Source organism: Eulemur rufifrons, chromosome 29, assembly GCF_041146395.1.
Source record: "Eulemur rufifrons isolate Redbay chromosome 29, OSU_ERuf_1, whole genome shotgun sequence".
In the NCBI taxonomy this organism is placed as follows: Eukaryota; Metazoa; Chordata; class Mammalia; order Primates; family Lemuridae; genus Eulemur; species Eulemur rufifrons.
Genome location: NC_091011.1, coordinates 87,262,154 through 87,286,274, shown reverse-complemented (window position 1 = coordinate 87,286,274; position 24,121 = coordinate 87,262,154). Strand labels below are relative to the sequence as shown.

Genomic DNA, 24,121 nt, shown 5'->3' with positions numbered 1-24,121 from the left:
TAATTGCTATCCCTTTTTCTCTGACTGCTTTTACAGTTTCTATTTGTCTTTGATGTTCTGTGGTATCATCATGTGTGTAAGCATGGGGTTAAAAAAATTCACCTTGCCTGGGATTTCTAGGTCTTTCTGAATCGAGTGATTCATGTCTCAGTCATTAATTTTGGAAAATTCTTAGCACTGTGTCTTCAAATATTGTCTCTACCCTAATCCTTCTGTTTTTTCTAAAACTTTGATTGAGTGTGTGTTGGACTGTCTGATCCTGTCTTCCATGTCTCTTAACTTTTCCTTTTTATATTTCTCATCTCTTTGTTTCTCTGTGCCTCATTCTGAGTAATTTCTTAAGGTCAATCCTCTGTTCCCTAAATCTTGCTTCAGCTATGTATAAATTGCTGTTTTTTATATATATTGAGTTTAAAATTTTTAATTTTAGTGTTTCTAAATGTTGTTTCTTTTCCAAATATTTCTGGTCAGTTTTCATAGTCTCTTGCTTATTACTTGTGTTTTCAGTCTCCTCTTTATTATTTTAAATGAATTAAACATACTTTAAAAAATGTACCCCACAGTTCCAATATCTGAAGTCTTTATAGATATGATTCTATTTGTATGGGTTTTTTTTTTTTTTTTTTACTTTTTTCATGAGATTTCTCTTGATTTTTGTTTATGGTACCTAATTTCCCTAGATGCTTTATAATTTCTAACTCTCTGCTCATATTTGTTGCAACTCCAGCTGCAGGAATACCTTGATACCTGGCTCAAGAGTGTGTTCTTTTGGGCATGATTTATGTTAGCTTTTGATGGGCATCGGAGACCTGGTCGGTCCACTTTAAATTTTGATTCTCATCATACACTTATTAGGACCATACAAGTAGTACAGGTTCAAAATTTGGGGAGACTTTATGTACAATAGTTGCACGAAGTCAAAGTTGAGACAGATACTTTTCTTTTTGATGGGGGGGAGGTGGGTTTAATAGCAGAAATTTATTGTCTTATAATTCTAAAGGCTAGATGTCTAAGATGAGGGTGTCAGCAGGGTGGGTTCCTTGTGAGGCTGTGAGGGAGAACATGTTCCATGCCTCTGTAGCTTCTGACGGTTTACCGGCAAGCTTTGGTGCTCCTTGGCTTGTAGGTGCATCAGTGTGATCACTGCCTTCATTTTCACATGGTGTGCTCCTTTGTGCGTGTCTATGTCCACATTTTCCCCTCTTACAAGGACGTCAGGCATATTGGATGAGGGACCCACCCTACTCCGGTCTGATCTCAACTGATTACATTCATAATGACCCTGTTGCTGAATATGGTCACCTTGTGAGGGCCTGGGGGTTAGGACTTCAACACAGGAACATTTGGGGGATACAGTTCAACCCGTAACAGTGCTTAGTCTGGGTTTGCCCCAGAAAGCAGAGCGTGAGAAGGATTCATGTGCAGATATTTTATTCCAGGACCTGATCCCAGGGAAGAGAAGTGAGAGACTGGGGAGAGTTCTGCAGGGAAGAGGGAAAGTCAGCCCAAGGTGTTCTCAAGCCAGACACTGTTGGGACAGTTACTTTGTCTTGCTGTCCTCTGAGACGTGGATATTTTTCTTCCCAATTCACTCTTTCCCTGAGGGTATGGCACTTCCTGAGCCTCCATTTGTGGAAGATTGTCTTCAATTGGGTTCTCTACTTGACTAGGCTGAACACTTGCCCCTCACTCCCCTGTGGCCTAAGCACTAGGTCACCTGGTCCGGGGCCCCCTCGGCCGTGTGGCTACTTCAGTGTCCAGCCACCGCCCCCGTCCCACTCCTGCTTTGTTCCTGTGCTCAGTGTGTTCACCTTATTGTCTCGCAGGCTCCTCCGGCCCTTAACAGGATGTTTTTACGTATGTGTTAAGTGTTCTTCAGTGTTCCCAAGTGGAGGGTTTCAAGATCTCTAGTTTGCCATATTGCCAGAAATAGAATAGAAATGATTCACTTTAAAGAAAAATAGTGTGAATTCAAGACTATCCCTATACTGGTTCACACACTGTGTTCTGATAGACTGTTGGGATAAGAGAAAGGAGGGTGTTGCTGTGGCCCTTGTTGGTTGCTCAGCCCCAGCCTGGACTGCAGTGGACCGATCTGGACCCCGGGCCTTCATCGGGCTGGGCTGTCACCTGTCCTGCTTCTCTAGGCTACGTACCTAAATTAGAGATGGAGGTAATTATTAAACTTATTGAGTAATGATAGCTGTCACAAGGATAAAGAATACAAAAGTTTGAGCGGATGATAGGATGATTTGGGCACGTGTCAGAACTTGGTATCCTCAGGCACTATTCATTCGTTCATCGGACAGATGTTTATTAAACCCTTATTTTATGTCATTCGCTGTGCTGGGCACTGCAGAAACTGGTAAACAGTGCCTGTCCTCAAGAAGCGTGGAGTCTAATGAGCAGACAGTTAATTTCAGTGGGCGTGATAAGGGATGTGACAGGTAGAAGCCCACGGAGAGCCACTAACCCAACTCTAGAGGAGGTTATATCGATGCTGTGTCTGAAGGACCAGTAGGAATAACCAGGTAGAGAGCCCGCGAAGGACATTCCAGGTAGGGGGAGAAGAACGTGCAGTCATTAAGGCCAGAAAGAATTTGGGTTTGGAGAACTGCTGGTAGCTCATTGGGCCAGAGCATAGTTGGGGAGGACGGAGAGTGGGAGTGATGAAAGCTGGGCCTGCAGGTAGCCTGGGGCCTTCGTGTGGGAGCACAACTGGGAAACCGTGGAACTTCCCACCTGGGAACTCTGATGCCGTCAGAGCTGTCTTGTTCGTTTCTCTAAGGAGCCAGCTCCTTTCATGGAAGGGAAAACACGTGGGCTTCGGAGTCAAGGCAGCCTTCTATTCAGATTCCAGCTCCACGCTGTCTGGGTGGCCTTATAATTGGTTTATTTACCTTCTCTGAACCTCTCTTTCCTTGTGTGATGCAAGAGAATGGACTAGACAGTTTCCCAAGGCCGCCTCCTTTTCCAGAATTCTGTGGTTTTGCGGAGATGAGTCTGTCGTTAGAAAGTAAGAGAAAAAGTATGTAAATGTGTACACAGACAAACACAGCTTAAGTAAAAGTAGTGCTCAGGTTTATGAATATTTGCAGACATTGTCCCGACAGTAATTCTGGCAATTTCTGGCTTCCGACTAGCTGTTTAACTTCTAACTATGAATCATGGATATTTACAGTAAGCGGGTGTTTGTTGAATGAGTACATTTTTATACCTGAAACAGAATGTCAGCAGTGTGACTTTCATGGCATCACAGCTAACCCAGCTTTGATTTTTTTGATAGATGAGCTCTCTCCGGAACAGCACAACCTTTCTCTCTCCTCCGAGGGGCTCGTGCTGAAGAGAAGCACCACACACAGTGCTGCACAAGTGGCCTTAACAGAAACCACCCCAGGGTCCCAGCAGAGCAGCTCCCTCCATGTCATCTCCTCTCCATCGGCTACTACTTTTGATATAACCTTTTTTAACCAAGGAAAATGGACCCAAAGTACAGCAGATCACAGCATCTTTGTGGCAAGTTACATGTCGGTAACGAGCAACGAGGTGGCCATCGATGAGGATGAAATGGATAACTTTCTGCCAGATCCTCACTGGACCACCCCGCGGGTGGCGTCTCCAGTGCAGTATGTCACAGTCAGCTCGCCAGGGCCACCCAGAGCACCGTCGGAGCCCACGCTCACTCCGGTGCCACCCACGATCTCTGTACACGATAGAGAGGTGACATCAGCCTGGCAGACCACAGTGCAACAACCGGCAGCACACGCTGAGTCCCCCAGTCGTTTCAACACCTTCCGATCAGCTTTTCCCACCTCCGAGGGCGTGATTCCAACTCCTAGTAGGAATTTGGTGCTTTATCCTCTTGATATTTACAGTCAGTTATCAAGCAGGACTTTGCCAGAGATTGTGGCTTCAGTGACGAAGGATGTGGAAACCACCCTCCTCTTTAGCTCTGGGTCTTCAGTGCCTGAGCCGTGGGGCGAGGGTGTTACTCACCAGCCGTCCCCGTCGCCGGGGGAGGTCTCACGGCCTCCAGAGGAGTTTTCGGCCGCAAGCACAGACAGATACCCTGATGTGACCACTGCGTTGAGTCAAGGTCTAGAAGAGACCATCTCTCCAAGAGCATCCCCTGCTGTGACTGTTGCCCACACAGCCCTTGCCCTCAGCAATACACGTTCCGCTTGGTTTTCAGCTCCTCTTGCATTTGTACCCTTTTCTACTCTGTCGGCCGATGTTTCATACAACCCCTTCCTTCCCAGCGACTCCAGTGAAATGTCCGAATTGCTCGGCAATTCAGCGGTCCCCAGTCACGCGGGTGACACTCACATCCTGAGCCCGGTGGTGTCTTTATTCAGGCCGTACACGTGGTGCGCGTCCTGCGGGGTGGCGTCACCGCGGCACGTTCTGGCCTCGAGCCTTGTGGAGAAAGACGTGGGCTCTGGGGATGGTGCGGAGACCCTGTCCCTGACTGTACTGGAGGAAAGCAGCATCTCTCCACCAAGCAGTGTCGTAGCAGACTTCTCTGAGTTTGAGGAAGAGCCTCAAATATTCAATACACTTTTCCCCTCAAGACCTATTGTCTCACTTTCCTCTAGATTTGTGGACATCTCAGACGTGAGCGTTGGCATTTCGGCCGAGGTGGGTGTGAGCAGTGTTGTGACCACACAGGTGCACCCGTCCCACAGCCACCTCCCTGTGCCAGCGTCACTTGGTCCTACTGCTGCCACCCCCCCTGTTGCTGAAACCCAAGCGATGCCATCCAGTGTGACCGCTGCGTTTTTCTCGGTCACCACCAGTGTTCTCCTGGACTCACTTTTCCCCATCATAGCAAACAAAAACACACCCTTGGTTGCCGTCCGTGAGCCGAGTCTTTCTCCTTCTTATAGTTTGGTTCCTTTAGTAGAGTCTTCACTTTTCTCTCACCAAGAAGCTGCCAGTTTTTTCGAACACAAACCTGGAAGCATTTTGGATTTCACATCCAGCTTTTTCTCAACTCCCCCACTGGGATTCAGCCGCTCCGTCCTCTCCCCTTTGGAAGCACTTGCTTCTCTGTCTCTGACGTCAGGTGACTTGTCACCCTCCATGTCTCAGGCTTTTCCTACCTTGATCGAGACATCCTCATTGTCCAACTCTGTTGATTTGCAGTCACCTCAGCATTCTCTTCCTAATTCCACAAGCCTTGAGTTTTCTCAGCTCTGGCCAAGTTCAGACCTGCCTTTAAATACCGTCACTTTCCTGCCCGGTCACTCTGAATCGTCACCACGATCAAGCTTCCCGTCTGACTCTCCCAAGTTCACTGAAGCATCAACAGTTTCACTTACAGGTTCTGAAGCTCATTTTACCTCAGCTCTCACTGAAACTACCTCCTGTTTTGAGTTTTCACTCATTTCCCGTGAATCCGCAGTCACCACACTGGTGCCCTCCAGCTCTGAGCCTGTCCTTGACATCCTGACTGCTGGGACTCACGTAACACCACCGTTGACTGCTTTCCACGTGACACCTGTTCTAACTGAGTCTTCTCTGTTCTCAACTCCGACACCTTCCAATGAGGGAGTCAGTGCCACAGGTGGTCACTCGTCTATCTCAGTCTCTTTCTCCAAAGCCATTCCCACTGGTACAGCATTGACTGCCGACGTGTACCTGTCATCAGCATCCTCGGTTGTCTCTGAGTTGACTCCGTCACCTCTGACGACAGAGCTGATCATCGTGGGCCCGTTGTTCACACCCTCAGATGTACCGCTGAACACCTCTGCCGAGCCGGGCACATCTGACACTAGTGCTACCATTGCTGTTCCCACTGACACCACCCTGAATGGCAACACCGCGAGTGAGAGCCCTCAGGAGAGCAGTGCTGAGTCCCCCCTGCCCTCCCTGCATCCTGTGACCACCTTCACTCTTGAAGCAACAGTGTACACTCCGGCACTGGCCACTGCCAAGCCACCGTACGTGTGTGATATCACAGTTCCTGATGCCTATTTGATCACCACTGGTAAGGCCCTGCTTCTCTCTGGCGGGGGGTGGGGGGGCAGGGGGTGGGGTGGGCAGCGCTGGCCTTTCTAAGGTGCTCGTTTGCGGTGCTCCTGAGACTCAGAGCGTCATGGTGATGTGCAGGTGCTGGGCTTAGATAACTCCCTGGTAGTGATCCTCCCTCAACTGTCTGTGGTTCTCAGACAGTGATTAGCCTCTCTAAGCCTCTGTTTCCTCAACTATTAAACAAGGGTGATACTGGCACCTACTTCACTGGGTTCTTGTTAAGATGTAAGTGTATTCATGCGTATAAAATACTTATCCCAGTGCCTGGCACATAGGAAGCACTCACAGAATATTACGTATTAGTTAGTAGTCGCAATAAGAACAAATGTAAGAGCTAAATGAACCTTAGAAGTTTCTGGTAGGATCTTTGGCGTTGGAGCTCATAACCCACTGGCTGCATAGATGACATAGTCACAACACTTCCATGTTTAGTTCAAGCAATGGGCTGGGCAAGTGTGTAAGGGCAACCCTTGCAGTTTCTTACTGATTTGCTATTCTTACTGTTCCTTGAAAGGAGGATGCACTTTGCTCTTGTAGACTCTTGTAAATGTCACTTGAGTCCTGTGGAAAGAAAAACGAAGTGACTAAATATCCCTGAATCCAGTCACAGGCTTTGATCCCCTTCCCGCCTGCAGCCTGAGTTGCTGGCCGAGCAGCCAGAGGCTTCTCTTACAGTTTTGCAGCTGCCGTGGCCACCTCGAGGCGGCGTACATCCAAGGGCCTGCCTCTGCGGGGGTGACTTATTTCAAGGACACTGTCCAGTGGCTGGCCGGCTAGGTCAGGGTCTCCACGTTTTTCTTCATAAGAAGTGACTTAGGCGTGGAGTCTCCTGGGCTGTTACTGTAGCTTGACACAACCTAATACGGACGAGCAGCCTGCCCTGGGTGTTGATTGGGGTGGGGACAGAAGTGAGGAAGGGCAGAGAGAATGGCAGAAGAGGTAGAGGAGGAGTGGAGTGGACCAGGAAGGAGTGGAGAGTGTGGAGGGGAGGCGGGAGGAGAACAGGCTTGGTCTTCCTCCATGCCGAGGGAGGTGGGCCAGTGAGCCCCTGCTCCCTGTGGCAATGCTGCCCTCTCTCAGGGCTGGGGGCAGCGGGAGCCCCGGCTCCCCCCACCCCAAAGGGAACCACTTGTTAATTCATGTGATGAATGATTGTTGAGCACTCAGCATGTGTGAGGTGCTTCTAGAAGCTTTAAGGGATGCTCTAAGGGATGAATAAAGGTGTGGCCCCATCCTGGGAGGAGCTCAGAGCCTGGCAGGGCAGATGGTGAGCCATGAGCCATTTTTTCCTGGTGGCTGTAATAAAAATGGTTAGAGTTCTCTAGGAGTGCCTGTTTGGGGTGACCAGGGATGGGCTTGGAAGAATGTGAAATGGGAGATCCACATTAAAGGAAGAGTTGAGTGTTGTCCTCTGAGGGTGGAGGGAAGTGTCCTGTGGGGGGAGGAGACATTCAGCCTGGCGGGAGATGAGACTGTGTAAGAGGGGAGCAGGTACTTACGCCGGGAAATGAGGTTGGAACAAAATTACGAGCTGTAATCTGCAGGATCAGAGTAGTCAGGGCAAGAGAAAAAGAGTTTCTCATGCACTTGATACTTTTCTTTCTTCTTACAAAGTTATTACAAAGTAGCTACAAAGGGTCAGTTATGAGGAGCTTATTAAAACAGTTACTGAAAACTTCTTTATTTCTAGGAGTCTATGATATTTATGAAACAGTTGTAATATTGTGTCTTTTATAATTTTTCTGTGAATAATTATTAATAGAAACCATTTTAGTGGTATCTCTAAGAATATGAGGTATTTAACTTTCACATATGGTGCATGTTTAATGACATTTGGTGCCCTTTATTAGGTTTCCATATATTTTTAACAGCTTTTTGGAGTAAAATTTGCCCATTGAAAGTGTGCAGTTTCAGTAAATGTCCAGAGTTGTACATTGGTGTTACATTGTATTTTTTACTGGAGATAAATGCCATCTTTTGCCTTCAGTGATACCTTTCACCCAGAGGAAGCATGGGTTCATTTCCAGTCTTCATTTAGATTTGACCTTGGTTTCTTTGTAGTGATTATCTATTAGTGAGAGTCCAGAGAAGGGGGGTTGAGGTGATTCCCTCTCCCCTGAAAGGATGCTTTTTTATGGAGCTCTGTAGTAAAACAGGACCACCCGAGATGCTGTTGATCCATGACCGACGCTTAGGAAGGTACTTGGCCATGTGTATCCAGGGACAGGTGGCTGCTGCCCTTCCCATCCAGGACCTTTCTGACTCTGTGGCCCCTCTGGAGTTCTCTCTCCCCGCTCTCCTCTTAGCTCTGGACATTTGGGGAAACATCTGTAAGATGTTCATTTGCAGATGATCCCTCTTCCCAAAGACTCATGTCCTTGTCTCCCAATGTTGCAGTTTCATGTCTTACTCAGATAAGTTGGAGAAGGCAGAGGCTGTGCTGCTGGCCCTGGGGCCGTGCAGGGTAGCACTGAGTCTACCAAGTGATTCCTTCCGCTGTAGGGGGCTACTTGCAATATGAACTCCAGCTCTCTTTGATAGGGTTTTTCTGTTTCTGACTTCCCATTCTGCCTCCGCTTCCCACATGTTTAGCTCTTGAGACCCTCTCTCCCTCCCTCCTTCTCTCCTCTTTCCCCTTTCCCCTCCCTCATCCTCCTTCCCTTCCCCCGTCTTTCCCCCTCTCTCCTCATTTCCTTCCTTAAATAAGATGTATTTCTTGGTTTCCACTCTTCCCCCTTCCCTCCCCACTCATTTTGTCTTTCTCTTTAGAATCCATGGTGTAATCTGGCCCCTTTAGAGCCTGTGTGGGCTGTGCTGAGTTGGCCATTGGTGTGACCCAGTGACGTGTGGGGCTATGGATCTGTTCTCATGGTCTCAGGAACTAAAGAAGCCCCCGCTTCCCCTTTAAAAAAAAATTTAGATCACTGATTCATAGAAAAAACAATCAAATATTACTTAAACATTTTTTTTTTTTTTTTTTTAACCAAGTGAAGAGTACAGAGTGATTGTGTCTCTGGTTTTAAAAATTAAAATCAGGAAATGGGAAACTGAATAATAATAGCAAATGTATTCCAATTGTGCTTTATGGCAGGTTGATGGAGGAGGAAAGAAAAAATAAAAAGGGAAAGAACAAGCTTACTAAATACTGAGAAATGGGCTTACTTACTAATATAGACTTTCACATAAAACTTTTTAAATGTGAAAATCATTAAACAAAACTAGACTTTGGTATGAGAAATATTTTCTACATAAAAATTAATACATGGGAATTTTGAAAATCTTTTTTTCCCGTTTATTAGTGGTAAAAACTCTTTTGTTTTGAAAAGTTTGGATAGAAGACCTCATTTTATAGAAAAAGGTTATCTAGTTTTGTTGAGTAACATCTTAAGGCCTTTTAAAATATTACTTCTGGGAGCTTTTAAAGCCTTGTGTTTTGCCATTGGGGCCATAGCCAGAAGACAGCCTGGTGTCTGTCCAGGTGAAAATGATACCTAGAAGCTATTTGCCCCCTGGGTGGGTCATTCCTGATCTCACTTGGCAGAGGCAAGGGAGGTTGCTGTACACAGCACCAGCACAGTTTACCTGCTACCTTCCGGGTCCTGCCTGCTGTTCCTCTATAGGTAGTCAGCAGCGCTTCCATCCTTAAGCTCTGTTCTATCCTGGTTCGGGCCTTATTTTTACAAAAAGACTTTTGGAGCTGCTATGCACTTTGGCACAGAGCTAGTGTCCGGAAGTGTGATACCTTTGTTATTCATAATGATGCTAAAATGCATTTGGTTCTTGGCTTTAATTTGTAGTGCTGGCCAGAAGAGCGGTGCAGGAGTACATCATCACATCAATCAAAGAAGTGTTGAGGATTCACTTCAACCGTGCGGTGGAGCTCAAGGTGAGTCCTTGCAGCTTGGGAGCGTGACGTCTAATGGGACCAGGGCTGACAGGACCCAGGGGTGGGTTGGAGGCAGGTTACTTCCGAGGAATCATTCTCCTTCCTTCCTTCCCCCCCTTGTCCTGGTTATCTCCTACTCGTTGTCTGGATCTCCACTCAAGCGTTACTGCATCAGGGAAGGCTTTCCTGACCCCAGATGAGGTCAGGTTTAGTCCATGGGGAGATGTGTTGGCAGAGTTGGAACAAAGGGGCTTTTGGGCCAGAGGTGGCAGGTCTGGGCATTTACGATTCTGCTTCCCTCGATGCCCATTGAAGGACTTGGAGTTGAGTTTAAATTAGATTTTAGGGTGAGTAAATGTATGTCTTTCTGTACATTTAGTGTGAGACAGAGGTAGATTCCCAAATCTTTGATACTGGACCCTGTGCTGGTATGTGTTCTCCCTAGTGAGCCCCGAAAGCCATGCTCTGTCTAGAGATGTGACATCTCGGACCAGAGCCGGGAGCCACGTATGGCCAGAGCCTGTGAGATGGGCTCGTCTTCTGAATTGAGACATGCTGCGGGTGTGACATACACACCAGATTTCAAAAATGCAGTGAAAAAAGGAACAGAAAATACCTCATTAATGGCTTTATGTATTGACTACACATGGAAATGCTATTTCAGATATATTAGATTAGGTAAAACATATTTAAAATTAATTTATCTGTTCTTATGTTTTTTAATATGGCCACTAGAACTTTGAAGACTGTGTTAAGTGGCTCTTGTTATATTTATTTTGGACTGTGCTGCTCAATAGCGTAAGTGCCCCTTTCTGTGTGGTTGAAATACAACAAATCCCTTGAGTTCTCCCTAACTGACTATTCAGTTCGTATGATTGACTATTCTTTCTCCCCACTCTTGTAATTTTGTGCTGTTTTTGAGAAGGTTGGCAGAGAATAAAATGGATAACTAAAATAAAATTGTGACTATCTGTGAAGCACCACTCACTCCTTCATTTGAAACTACCAGTTTAGTTTTTTACTTTATTTTTTTTTCATATTTGTCTAAAGCAACTTCTTTTAGGTTTGAATTATCTTTTGTATTTTTTATTTCCGTAGGTTTATGAGCTATTCACTGACTTCACTTTTCTGGTAACATCTGGTCCTTTCGTTTACACGGCGATATCGGTCATCAATGTACTTATAAACAGTAAACTCGTGCGTGACCAGTCTCCTTTAATCCTGTCTGTGAAACCTTCGTTCCTGGTGCCAGAGTCCAGGTTCCAAGTTCAAACAGGTGAGACAACTGAGGGCAGTTGTTTTGTTTGTAAATAGAATTTCATTTTATTTTTTAAAATTTTTAAAAAATTGGGAATCATTTTTAAAGATTATTATTTAAGTTTTTAAAAACTTCATAATTATGGGAAGTCTCAAGCACATACAGAAGTACACAGAATCGTTTAATGAACCCATGTGTACCCATCTTACGGCTCTAACAATTTTCAGCTCCTGGCCGGTCTTGTTAAATCTGTGCCCCTATCCGCCTCCCCTCCTCTCACATTATTTTAAAGTAAATCTCAGGCATCAAATCATCTCACCAGTACATACTTCAGCCCATGGCTTCTAAAAAATAAAGACCATTAAACATATATATACCCACACATATGTGTACACACATACATACACATCTATCTACAATATCATCACACCCTCTAAAGTTAACAGTAATTCCTTAAGATTATACTTACCTTTTTATTATGGACATTTTCAAATATATGCAAAAGTCAAGAGAGTAACATCTTAAGCTCATGTATGCCTGTAATTAAAAAATTACCAACGTTTTACCAATTTTGTTTTGTCTATCCCCCATGAACATTTTGGGGACAGTAGAGTGTTTTAAAGCAATGACAGATATTATGTCATTTCACCCATAAGTACTTAAGAATTTATCTGTAATGAATTTCTGTATATCTGAAATGTTTTAATCAGTTGTAGCTTCTAATGCTCAAATTGTTATGCCAGGTATTTTTCCATTTTAAAATGATGCCAGTTGGCCAGGCATGGTGGTTCATGCCTGTGATCCTAGCACTGTGGGAGGCTAAGGTGGGAGGATTGCTTGAGGTCAGGAGTTCAAGACCAACCTGAGCAAGAGTGAGACTCCATCTCTACCAAAAATAGAAAAAATTAGCCAGGTGTGGTGGTGCATACCTGTAGTTTCAGCTACTCCGGAGGCTGAGGCAGGAGGATCACTTGAGCCCAGGAATTTGAGGTTGCAGTGAGCTGTGATGACATCAGCCATACTCTAGCCAGGGTGACAGAGCAAGACTCTGTCTCAAAAAAAAAAAAAAAAAAGATCCCAGTTGCCTTCCTGTTGATGTATTCATTTGGTACGAAGTTGCTCTCTCCATTTCCATGAGATAATATTAGTACATTCAAATGGCATATCACAGTACTTAACCCCATGCCATGGATGGGTTAGTTGATTTAGGTACTATTTTTTTCTTTCTTTGTTCCTTAATACTTAAGAAATACCTTGTTCGTGGGACTTTGATTGCTGTCCTTCTTTTCAGTACTTCAGTTTGTGCCTCCGAGTGTGGATACTGGCTTCTGCAACTTCACCCAGCGCATTGAGAAAGGCCTAATGACAGCTCTCTTTGAAGTGAGAAAACACCACCAGGGGACGTATAACCTCACGGTGCAGGTGAGGGTATCACTGAAGGCAGAACGGAATGCCTTATCCTTGAAAGGGGAAATTATTTCACAGCGTTTCATTTATGATGTGCTTAACTCTGTTCCCTCCAGTGGAGGAAATCAGGTCACGTGGGCTAGTGTTGCTCCCTACCTATGGAGTAGGGTCTGTGTAGCATGAATGGGCTAAGCATCTTTGAAAGTTGTAGAGTAGCTGCTCACCAGGGAGTTCAGATATGGTGAGATGAAGACATGACATATGCAGGAAATTCAAGAATGTTCCAAAGCGGAATGGTATCCACCTACCATCCAATGGGGGAATGCCGACATGGACTGGTATTCCATATTATGGAATACTGTGGGATGCTTCATTCTTGACACAGAGTATAGCTGCAGTCAAAGAACTGACGTATTATATATTGTGGAAACTACTGATGTTTTTGTATTTCTTTTATCTCCCCTCCATATTCTTTGTTCTCCTTTTCTGAAATGCATGTTAAATTTTGGCCCTCCTGGGTCCACCTTCCGTATTTCTTATTTTTTCCTCATATTTTCCATCTCTTTTATTCTCTATTTTTACAGAATTACTAAACTTTGTTCTCCAAGTCATTAATTTAGTCTTTAGCTGTGTCAATTACATTATTCAATCTCTCTATGGAAATTTTTTTTTAGCAGACATTTTTTTTTTTCATTGTTCTTTGCTAGTTTTTCACTGTAGCCTGTCCTGTGGGATCATCTTGAAGGATGATGCAATATCACCCTGAAATTCTCTGTGGACATTATTTAGAATTTTAAAAAATTTGTCTTCCGTTTCCTATCTTGGTTTTCCCTGCATTGTTCTGTGTGTCGATCTTGGTCCTTTGCTTTTGCGCTGTTAGTTTCTATAAATGCCTGGAGACCATTGGTTGGTTGGTTATTAGGAATGAGGAGCCAGCTTGTTTATTTGGGCAGCTCGTACGGCTTCTCCTTCAGCTGTGGGGTCTGTTTCTACGTCAGCCGGTGTCCTGATGGGAGAGTTCTTCAGAGCGCCGGGTGCCGGGCAGAAGGTGTCCACGCGGGCCTCTCGGCATCTCTCTGGGTGTGGCGTGTGGTCAGGGGCAGACGGAGAATGTCCTCTGTCCAGTGTCAAGATAAGGAGTGTTTTCTCTGGGGATGGGGCACGTTAGCATGTTTCTCAGGGCAGAGCTGAGAGCTGGCTGCTTTTTTTTTCTTTCTCCATTTTCTTTCCTTCTTTGTCTCTCGTGTGTGCTGGAGTTATCTCAGTCTCTGCCCAGCTTCTTGCTTGGAGCCTACACCCGCTGTAGGTCTTTTAGTCCCCTCGGGCAGGTGGTTCATTTCCCTCAGGGAGCAGTTCTTTGGGCTATTCTGCGTGAAGGTGTAGCTGCCGCTGGCACCCCTGTGTTAGCCTGGGTGTGGCAGTCGGGAGGGAAGGGGAAGGCGAGTGCCTCGGCTCTTTGGAACACCGGCTCTCAGTTCATCCTACCGATGACGGCTCTGGAGCCCACTCTGGGGCTCACTCCTGCTGACCTCTGCCACAGCGCCCTGGGCCCCGGGGAGAGGGGCTCTCAGCTCTGCCGGGCAGAGCCGGTGCGCGTTTGGGACCTCCGCTCCCTCAGTCTGGTTTATATCCCTGTGATCCGTTCTTTCTCCATGTTCCAGAAGTCTGACCGAGTCTCGGGTTTTCTTCCAGTCTCAGTGCTCCTGTGGATTGATTCCCCTTTGTTCGGCTTACTGTTATTTCAGTGGGACTGGGGGCAGGAGGCAGAGAGGGAGGTCTATAAATGCCCGAGCTCAGTTCATCCCTCACTGTTAGAAACATTTTTTAAAATTGAGCATTTAAAGTCTTAGGAAAGAAAACCGGGTTCGAAAACCACTTACTCTTTCCTTTAAAAACTTTACCTCCTTTTAAAAAATCAATGAGAGAACCTGTGAGAGAGACATCACAGTCAGGCTTCCAGGTGAATATTTTAATTTATCGTAGAAGCTTATTCTGACTTGATTCTTTCAGATCTTGAATATCACCGTCAGTTCCTCAAGGGCGGCTCCCCGGCGGGGCCCGGTGAATATTATTTTTGCGGTTAGAAGCACACAGGGATTTTTGAACGGCTCGGAAGTGAGCGAGCTGCTCAGGAACTTGAGCGTGGTGGAGTTCAGTTTCTACCTGGGCTACCCGGTGCTGCAGATCGCGGAGCGTGAGTACCGAGCGCCTTGGACGCGCTGGGGCGGGGGCTGTGGGTACTGTTGTTGGTGGGCCTCTTTCTAAAATTGTGTTTAAAGATTTGTTTTTTTTAAGTGCAGTTTTGGGTTTACAGCAAGTGTGATGGGAAGGTTCAGAGATTTCCCCATATACCCCCTGCTCCCACACATTCGTAGCCTCCCCCATTACCACCACCCCCACCCCACGGTGGCACATTTGTTACAGTCCGTGAACCTGCACTGAGACATCACTGTCACCCAGAGTCTGTGTTTACACGAGGGTTCCTTCTTGCGTTGTGCCTTCTGTGGGTTTGGGTAAATGTGTAAGGATGTGTATTCACCATTGTGATATCATACAGAGTATTTTCACTGGGCCCCCCCCTTTTTTTTTTTCAAAGAAATGTTGGACTGAACTCCAGAATATAAATCAGATAATACTGGAAATTCTCAGATTCAAGCCAGGGGGTCTCCAGAGCCCTCCTGTCCCACTGCACCTGGCTTTATTACTCTCTTCTGACAGTAAAGGGACGCTGTTAAAAAGTGCCCCAACTCTGGAAAAGACAAAACTGCAGGGATGGAGAGCAGACCTGTGGCTGTCAGGGGTTAAGGGTGGGAGGAGAGTTTGATGACAAAAAAAATGCAGCATAAGGCAATTTGGGGGGGATGATGAAACTGTTCCATATCTTCCTTATGGCAGTGATTATGCAACTTTATGCATTTATCAAAACTGTGTACCAAAAAAGAGTAAATTCCACTGTGTAAATTTTAAAATAAAAGTAATAAATGAAAACAAACAAAACCTTTCTTCCTGGCTGAAGTAATTAGATTCACAGTGCAAATGCAAGCAGCAAGGGAGAAGGGGAGAATGTTTACTTCAAAACACAGTAGATTCCAGGGTCGAAATTAGGGAAAAAAAATATATCAGATTCTTTTTCAAAATGAAACAGTCAGGTGGCCTAATGACTTTTAATGTATTTCAGTCTATTGTTAATGAAACTAAAGAGAATAACTTTACGAGTTACTCTATACAAAAGTAGACTGGGATAAAGTTGTTATTTATAAATAGCAACTTTCCGTTGTGCGTGATGCTAAAACAGTAAGTGTGCCGGACTACAGGGGTGCACCAGGACTGTATGATAGGCGGCCACTTTACCCCCAGTCGTTGCTGGGAAAACCTAGAGCTGTGAGGGGCACACTGTGAGCACACCCTGCTCTGGAACAGTGACATCTAACGGACAACTCTCGGGTGACCTCTCTGTGCAGCAGTGTCCTGCGAGGTGGCTGGAGCCAGCCCTTTATGTCTTATTGTCCCTCTCTTTCTCCTTGAGACCAATGTGCTCAGAAACTGCTATTCTCTGTGTCTTCACGCCAATCTGGAATTTTGTTCTTTCATGTTCAAATCTAAACAGTATAGGAAAAACAATGTGTTGTGACTTTGTCATAAACATGGTGCTTTTTAAACGGATTTTTCTCCTTCCCTCTTTCTCTTTTGTAGCCTTCCAGTACCCACAGCTCAACTTATCTCAGCTGTTGAAGTCCTCTTGGGTCAGAACAGGTATGTTTAACTTACGTAATGTTTTGGGAACTGTAAGAATAAGAAGTCTGTCTGGGCATATTGAGAAGGATACTGCCTTTCCTGTTTGCTAACTTTAGGGCAAAATGTACCTTAAATTCTTGGCAAAGAATGAATGAGAAAGGGATTCAGATTTGGCTGTGGGGATGTGTCCCACTGAGTTATGGCACAAAAAGGATTGGCTTTCTTTAAAATCATACATCAAGTCCAGGGCAGAGTCTAACAGGAACTGACAATCTTCTGACCCAGAACAGGAGAGGTTCAGAAGCAATGATCTTTTTTTTTTTTCTTCTAAAAGTATTATTTATCTGGTTTAATAAGGACAAGCAATGTGGCCTGGTGAGCAAATATTAATAGGAAGCTTTTTCTTTTCTTGTGGGACTGGGTCAGATATTCAGAGCTTTGATATCGCAGATTAAGGTTTTCTAACCTGGTACACAAAAGTCTAATGGGTAGTTATGAGCTCAACGGGTGCCCAGTGTGTAAGCAACACAGTCACTGGGCATGAGAGAGAACATGTAGAGTAGCTATGGTCACCATTTACGGGGTTCTTCGACCTTGCAAGTTCTCGTTGCTTAACATACAACAGCTTATGTAAAGGCTCCACCTCTTCAGATGGTACATCAGTCCCGTTTTCCAGATAATTTTCATAGCAATTAAGTAACTTGCCCGTGGATGTATCTCAAAGAGAATTGAAACCAGTTCTGGTTAAAAAGCACATGCTCCTTCCTCCTAGACTACTCTGACAAGCTGATTGTCTTTTAGATAATTTTGTCTAAAGCAGGTAACTCAAGATAGGTAGGTGGGTACCCTTTTCTCAAGGAAGTTTGAGTCCAAGTCTTAAGACAAGATAGGAACTCTGCTATTTCCAGAAGTTTTGAGATAAGTGCAGACAAAATGTTTGATCCTGTGTAGGTGCTCTTAGTTCCAAAGCTCCTGCAGTGCTGAGTTCCTGGGACTTCTGGCCAGTAGTCTGGGTAACGCTCAGAGCTTGGAGCCATCGATAAGACTCACGAGCTATACTTCCTGGGCTCTCCCTCTCCCCATTCATTTTTTCCCCTTTTAATGTCTCCTATCTAGGGAGTGCCATTTTGTAGGAATCCTGCGTTAATTTCACCTTCTTTCAATATCTCTCTCTCTCTCACACACACACACACACACACACACACGCGCGCGCGCGCGCGCGCGCGCGCACCCTTTTTCTTTCCACCACTGACTTGTTTTGGGTGCTGTGTGTGTTTTCATTTAAACACAGTCCTCCTGGGCGTCGTGGAGAAGCAGCTCCAGAATGAAGTGTTTCAGGCGGAGATGGAGCGCAAGCTGGCCCAGCTGCTCAGCGAGGTGTCCACCCGAAGGCGGATGTGGAGGAGGGCCACCATCACCGCGGGGAACAGCGTGGTACAGGTACTCTAGGGGCTCAAAGGAGTAGGGGAAGGGGAGAGGGAGAGTGTGTATGCAAGCCATTGAAAAACCTGTATTTTTATGCAAGTGGGAAATGCCATGAAAAAGTGCTGATTTTGACCGATTCCTATATTAGGTAGCAACTGAATTGGCAGCATATCAGTTCAACTAGAGTCTAGACAAATTATTTACCAAGTTCTTAGTAAGTAGCTGGTATAGCAGTAGGCCTTGGGCAGCATCGCAGAATTGTGTTACTGGGTTGCCATGCTATCGCATGACCTTGTTTTTCAAAGAATAGTTTTTTAATTAACAAAAATGTAGCCTATTTTATGGAATGGTAAGTACTGTTGATAGCATTGTCGAGAGAAGTCATTCAGCTGGAAGAGACCTGAAGAGATCAGAAAGAGGGAAATTCTCTGCCCCACCATTCTAGCATTTCATTTCTCTCTGCCTCCTGCCAACCTGGTCGTCTCATCTTACCCCAAAGCTTCTTCACTTTGGTAAACTGGCAGACAGGCTACAAAAGACAGATTTGTTTGAATTGAAAAGTGACCCATTTTAAAATGCACATACTCCCAGAAACTTGGAGGTTGGGGCCGTCATTTATTTCCATCCCCATATGAATTATGTGGATTCTTTTTCTTTACCAACTGCTGCCTTGTCGAGCTAGGAAATGGGATGTTTAGAGCTATGGCATTTCAGAAACAAAACACCAGGGTAGAACTCTGAAGGGCAGGGTGTGGGCTCCAGGCAGGATGGGGAGGTGAGTGGGTAGGAGGCATTAGAGAAAAAGATGCATTACCGGGTGGCGGGGAGCGGGGCGGTTTCACCTAGAATTGCGTCCTCATTCTCCAACTCTTTCCCACGTGTTTCCCTCTCAGCATTGCTCCTTGTTCCCCTCCCGGAACTTAAGTTTCTAAAATAGTGCTTAAGTTTCTAAAATAGTTCCTTTGACAGATGCAGTAAGTTATAGAGAAATTTGAGAGTAAACAAAGAATAAAAATTAAATTGTAATATAAAAGCTTTGCTTTATTCAAAGGCTATGAAGTTCTAGCTTCATAGAGCTCAAGGTCTGAATGTGGGATAACTTATGTCATAAAACAGCTATAGGGCACCACAAAACTGTGTAATATGGTGCTAAATTAGATACACAAGCTCCCTAAGTAAGAATATGGATTTGTGAAAGTTAACTGAGCTGTCCAGATGCCATCTGACAAATTACTTACAAGCTACACTCTGCTTCTCTTCCCCCTTTAGAGTGACCACACATGAAGGTGTAGACAAGGATTTGTGTATAACAGTACAAGGCTCTTCATTGAAACTCAATTTGTAAGAGTGAAAATGTTGAAACAACCTAGGTGTCCAGCATTTGGGGAATGTGTAATAAGTTATAGGAAATCTGTACATGTTGGAATATTATGCAGCCATTTAAAAAAATTAATGATACAGAAAAATGTTCAAGTGAAGAGAGGCTACAAAAGGATATATGCAACATAATCCAAATATTAACATAGAATTCATGGGGAAAAAAGAATGGAAGGGAACATGCCAAAATGTTTATAGTGATTTTCTTCAGTTGGTTGAATTTCAGGTGATCAGGCAAGTTTCATTTTAATTCTTTATACTTTTTTGCATGTGTTTTTCAAAACTTCTCCAATGGGCTATATAACTTCTATAGAGGCATGTGATTTTAGTCAGAAAGTAATTTTAAAAATGAAATTGAAGATGTTAGCCAAAGTGATGACTCCATGACACCAGAGTTGTATCGTCGAGCTATGAATCTGATTAGCAGTCACCTAGAAAGGATGCTGGAATTAGATTTTACTGACTTTCACACTAGATGTCTTTGTCTGCATGTGTTGCTATAAATGAATACCTGAGGCTGAATGATTTATAAAGAAAAGAGGGCTATTTGGCTCCAGGTTCTGCAGGCTGTACAAGAAGCATGGTGCTGGGTGATTTATAAAGAAAAGAGAGTTATTTGGCTTAGGGTTCTGCAGGCTGTACAAGAAGCATGACGCCAGCGTCTGCTTCTGGTGAGGGCCTCGTGCTGCTTCTGCTCATGGCAAAAAGCCAAAGGGAGCTGCATGTAGCGATCACATGGTGAGAGAGGGAGATGGAGAGAGAGAACAACCAGCTCTCTTGGGAACTAATAGAGTGAGAACTCACTCATGGCTCTGGGGAGGGCACCAAGCCATGCGTGAAGGGTCTGCCCCCAGGACCCAAACACCTCCCACCAGGCCCCGCCTCCAACACTGGGGATCAGATTTCAACTTGAGCCTTGGAGGAGATAAATATCCAAACTATAGCACTGGACAAACTTGTAGAATCTTGAATCAAAGTGGGTATCACTGGATATTTGAGATTGTGATTTATATAAGAAAAAAACATACTTTTAAAATTGATCAGAACTTTTCAATGGAATAGATGCACAGGCACGTGGGTAGAGGGACAGGTGGATATAATCTGCTTCCTTTTCAGTATCCTTTAGACCGTGTTCCTTTCTAACGGCTGGTGAAAAATCAGTGAGCACCGCGTGGGTGGGCGGGAGGGCGCAGGTGGCTGGGGAAGAGAAGCGGTCAGGAAGCCGGCCTTGAGACAGCAGCCAGAGGGCAAGACAAACGCGTCCTTCTCAGGATGAAGTATAAAAACAGATTCTCAAGGGATGAGAATTTGGACCTGCGTTGTTAAGGATCTTTAGACATGATGTGGAAGAAGTTCACAGTGAAACCTTGAAATTGTTGATTTGTCAGAAGTTTCCTGTGGCGCAGGCGGAGTCCAGCAGCTGTGTGCAGAGCAGGGGTCATGTCACAGATCGTACACGCCAATGGCAAATGTGGAGACCAACAGTTTAAATGGCACGTGTGAAATAAAGGGCTCGGAGTCATTGTTGATCCTTTTCTCAGGAAATCAGTCCAGTGTTTTTTGCTGAAGTCTAAAGGGGCAGTAAAATTGTTGCATGGGCCTGGCGCATTGGCTCATGCTTGTATGGGTGGCCGACGCTGGAGGATTGCTTGAGACCAGCCTGAGCAACAGAGTGAGACCCCATCTCTACAAAAATTTTTTTGAAAATTTAGCTGGGAATCATGGTGCGTGCTTGTGGTCCCAGCCGTGATTGGACCATTGCATTCCAGCCTGGGCGACAGAGTGAGACCCTGCCTCTTAAAAAAAATTGTTGCATAGCATTAAGAGAAACAGCCACAAAATAAAAAGCTGTATTTATGCAAAACTGTGATACGTTGAATGTACTAGATTTTGAAATACTGATGTCAAAGGACTGCCTTTTAACATCAGAGAGAAGTTTTGGGCTAAATCAAAGTACTATTTGACCCACAAGATTACGAATTTATGAGGTCTGTCATCCTTAGACCCAGTGGTTCTTAGCTGGGCGTGGGTGATTTGGCCCTCCAGGGCACATTTTGGCAGTGTCAGGAGACAATCTGGGTTGTCACGTTGGGTGGTGCTGGGAGGGGCACTTGCTGCTGGCGCCTGGAGAGCAGAGGGCAGGGAAGCTGCCAACCACTCTGCAGTGTTCCCCACTGGGAATTATCTGGCCCAAAATGTCAATAAAGCCGAGGTTGGGAAACCCAGCCCTGGAAGAATAAGGAGGACAGGCTAATAGACTCAAGCGGGATTGGGTAGAACCACCAATAGTTTCAGAGAACCAGGGATGGACCTAATCCGGCCGTGAATGTTGGGAGAATGACGTGGTGGGCATGCTGGAGCCTGTTGGTGACAACTCTAGACCGCCTGGACTCGCCAGCCCTACGTTCCGCATATCCTACTTGTAGAAGATGTTGAGCAAGACAAGGGCCATTTGTCATTCTGTGTGGAGGAACTTTCATTTGAACTGTCCCTCTTCCCATCCAGAGAGAGCATCGTGGTGATTCTGGGGCCTGACTGGTATAAGGAGCTTATGAGGATTGGAATAAATCCTGAGTGACACAGTTGGGATTAAGTGACCTGGCAAAGGGCATCTGGAAACATGAGCTTCTAGGACGCTAATGGTTCCTGTTATCTTTCAGGTGGTGAACGTGTCCAGGCTAGAGGGAGATGACAATCCCGTGCAGCTCATCTACTTTGTGGAGGATCAAGACGGAGAGAGACTCAGCGCCGTCAAGTCTTCAGATCTGATTAACAGGATCGATCTCCAGAGAGCAGCCATCATCTTGGGTTACCGGATTCAAGGCGCTATTGCCCAGCGTAAGTCCGTGACGTGTCACCGTCTGGGCTTTGCTGGCTCCAGGACAGTTTGTCCTGACAGTGAGCTCTGAATTTAACTCCTTCTGATGTGTGTATAACCCTTGTTATGGAGAGGGACTTACACAAGACGCCAGTTGTTAAAATTCATTCGCCAAGACCTTCTTTATGGTGGATTTCAATGACTTGGAGTTGCCTCCTGTGCTATTTTTCCTACCTCGCATTTTGTGTTTGTGGTGCTATAGCGATTTATAGTACCTTACATCAACGTTAACATCTATCTCCACGCCTGTACTGCTTCTCTTTGTGGAAATTTTGTCCTAGGTAAAATAATGTGTTTGCTCTGTATTTCTTCCAAAACCTTCTATGTCATATGTTGAACGTTGGTGGGGACAGTGAGTCACGCAGGAAGCTGGGAGGTGCGCTCTGGAGTTATTGGCTTCCTTCAGGGTCTTTTAACACAAAGAGGTCCTTGATCCTTACCCTTTTCAATCCTCTTTCTCCCCCACCCTGTCCTCACACCAATCCACAATTTAGAAAGAGGTATTTTGGTGTTTCTTTATTATTGTTGGAAGGTCTTGGCTCCTGCCTGCCCAGCAGTACCCGCTCCCAGTACCTTCTCTTCCAGCTCAGATTTTGGTTATTTAAAATCAAGAAAAAGGAGAGGCATGGAAGAGTGTGTTTCTCTAAATATACCTTTATGAGTAAGACTGCTATTTTAATGTGGACGTTTTTCCTTTATGATCCAGAGAGCTGTCCTTGTAAGAGTACATTGAAACTTGCTCCCAATAAGAAATAAATGTTTAGAAGGAATTCAGCATCAGAGAGTATTGAAAAACTCTTTACAGAAAACATGTAGGAGACAAAGGCAGTTTTTAAAGAATGGCAGTTTTGAAATTATCCCCGGTAGTGGAAGGTTCTTTATGAAATTGATACTTGTCCCTGGAGGCTAACCAGGACGAGGGCTGATGGACACACTGTCTCTGTTTTATGGAAGATGATGGGAGAGTTTAAGCAAATAACCACTGGCAGTTTGTGTTATGTATTTGAGACGTGACTGCATGTTAATGTGTTCTCTTCCAAAGCAGTGAGAAAAAAGTTAACAAAAGCACTTCTTCACATTTCCTCATATGTGACATTTCTGATTGCTGGAGAGGTGGCCTGCTCTAGCCACACATTTGATGGTTTAAACAAGGCTAATTGCAATCGGATGTGGGCACCTGTCAAACCTCCTTCCATCTGGTCTTGCACCTCTCATTCCCCAGTTTTATACTAAAAACCACAAGGGTAACAATCCTGGAATTCTGGGGTTAGCGGTAGAAGGAAGCCTCCCCCAGCACCAGGGCCAGCCCAAGGGCAGCCCCGAGGACGCATGTGCCAGGGCCTGGTTTGATCGATCTCTGCCTCTCCAGGGTTTTACTGGGTTAGAACTAAGAAGTGTCCATTTGTCTCAGATCTTTGGTTTGATTCTGTCACTACTTCTATATTGTCAATTGTTTCTATGCAAAATGAGCTACATATATAAAATATATTCAGGCCAAATTAAAAAATACAAATTTTTAGCACTTTGCCACTTTTTGCCATGTCCCATGCAGTCTTTGCTCTAGTTCGTGCTTTTTTCATAGTGCATTTGGTTTAGAATGCATGCTTTCTCCCTTGTTAACTCTCGGGGGTCTAAACCTAAATTTAAACCAGCATCAAGTATCTTTTTTGTTGTTCTATCTTAGAGCAGATGCATTCTGATCCCATAGCAGGTATTCACCATCACAGCAGATGAAGGGAAAAGCCAAGTGTATTTGAAACGCCAAGGCTTGGCGTCGTGACCAGATTAATGAGCAAAGCAGCGTAGTGTATCAAGATGATCCATTTATGTAATACGAGGCATTTTAAAAGAGTAATAAGGTGCCATTTGCAAAACAAAGACAACAAGAACAAAAGACTAACTTAGACAAGGGAGAAACTGGTGTTGTCATGGGGAAGATTTTATGAAGTGGCCTGAATGGCTGAGTTAGAGAGAAGGGGGCGTTTGGGCGACTGGAGCCAGAGTGGGAGAAGCTGGGGAGCCTTTAGGGGAGGAGTCCTTTGAGAGATGAGCACAGAGTGCGGACGAGGCAGGGTGTGGGGAGAAGGAGCAGGTGGAGGACGCTGAGAAGGAGCTGAAGCGT

At 45.1% G+C, this 24,121-nt stretch overlaps 1 protein-coding gene across 1 annotated transcript in view; it reads left to right on the top strand.

Moving 5' to 3' along the window:
* KIAA1549 (KIAA1549 ortholog) overlaps positions 1-24,121 on the top strand; it is a 120,210-nt gene that overhangs the window by 46,725 nt on the left and 49,364 nt on the right. Inside the window, 8 exon segments of the mRNA XM_069461669.1 lie at positions 3,287-5,989; positions 9,831-9,919; positions 11,018-11,195; positions 12,469-12,599; positions 14,595-14,778; positions 16,278-16,337; positions 17,611-17,759; positions 21,782-21,959. Of these exon segments, the coding sequence (XP_069317770.1) occupies positions 3,287-5,989; positions 9,831-9,919; positions 11,018-11,195; positions 12,469-12,599; positions 14,595-14,778; positions 16,278-16,337; positions 17,611-17,759; positions 21,782-21,959 (3,672 nt within the window).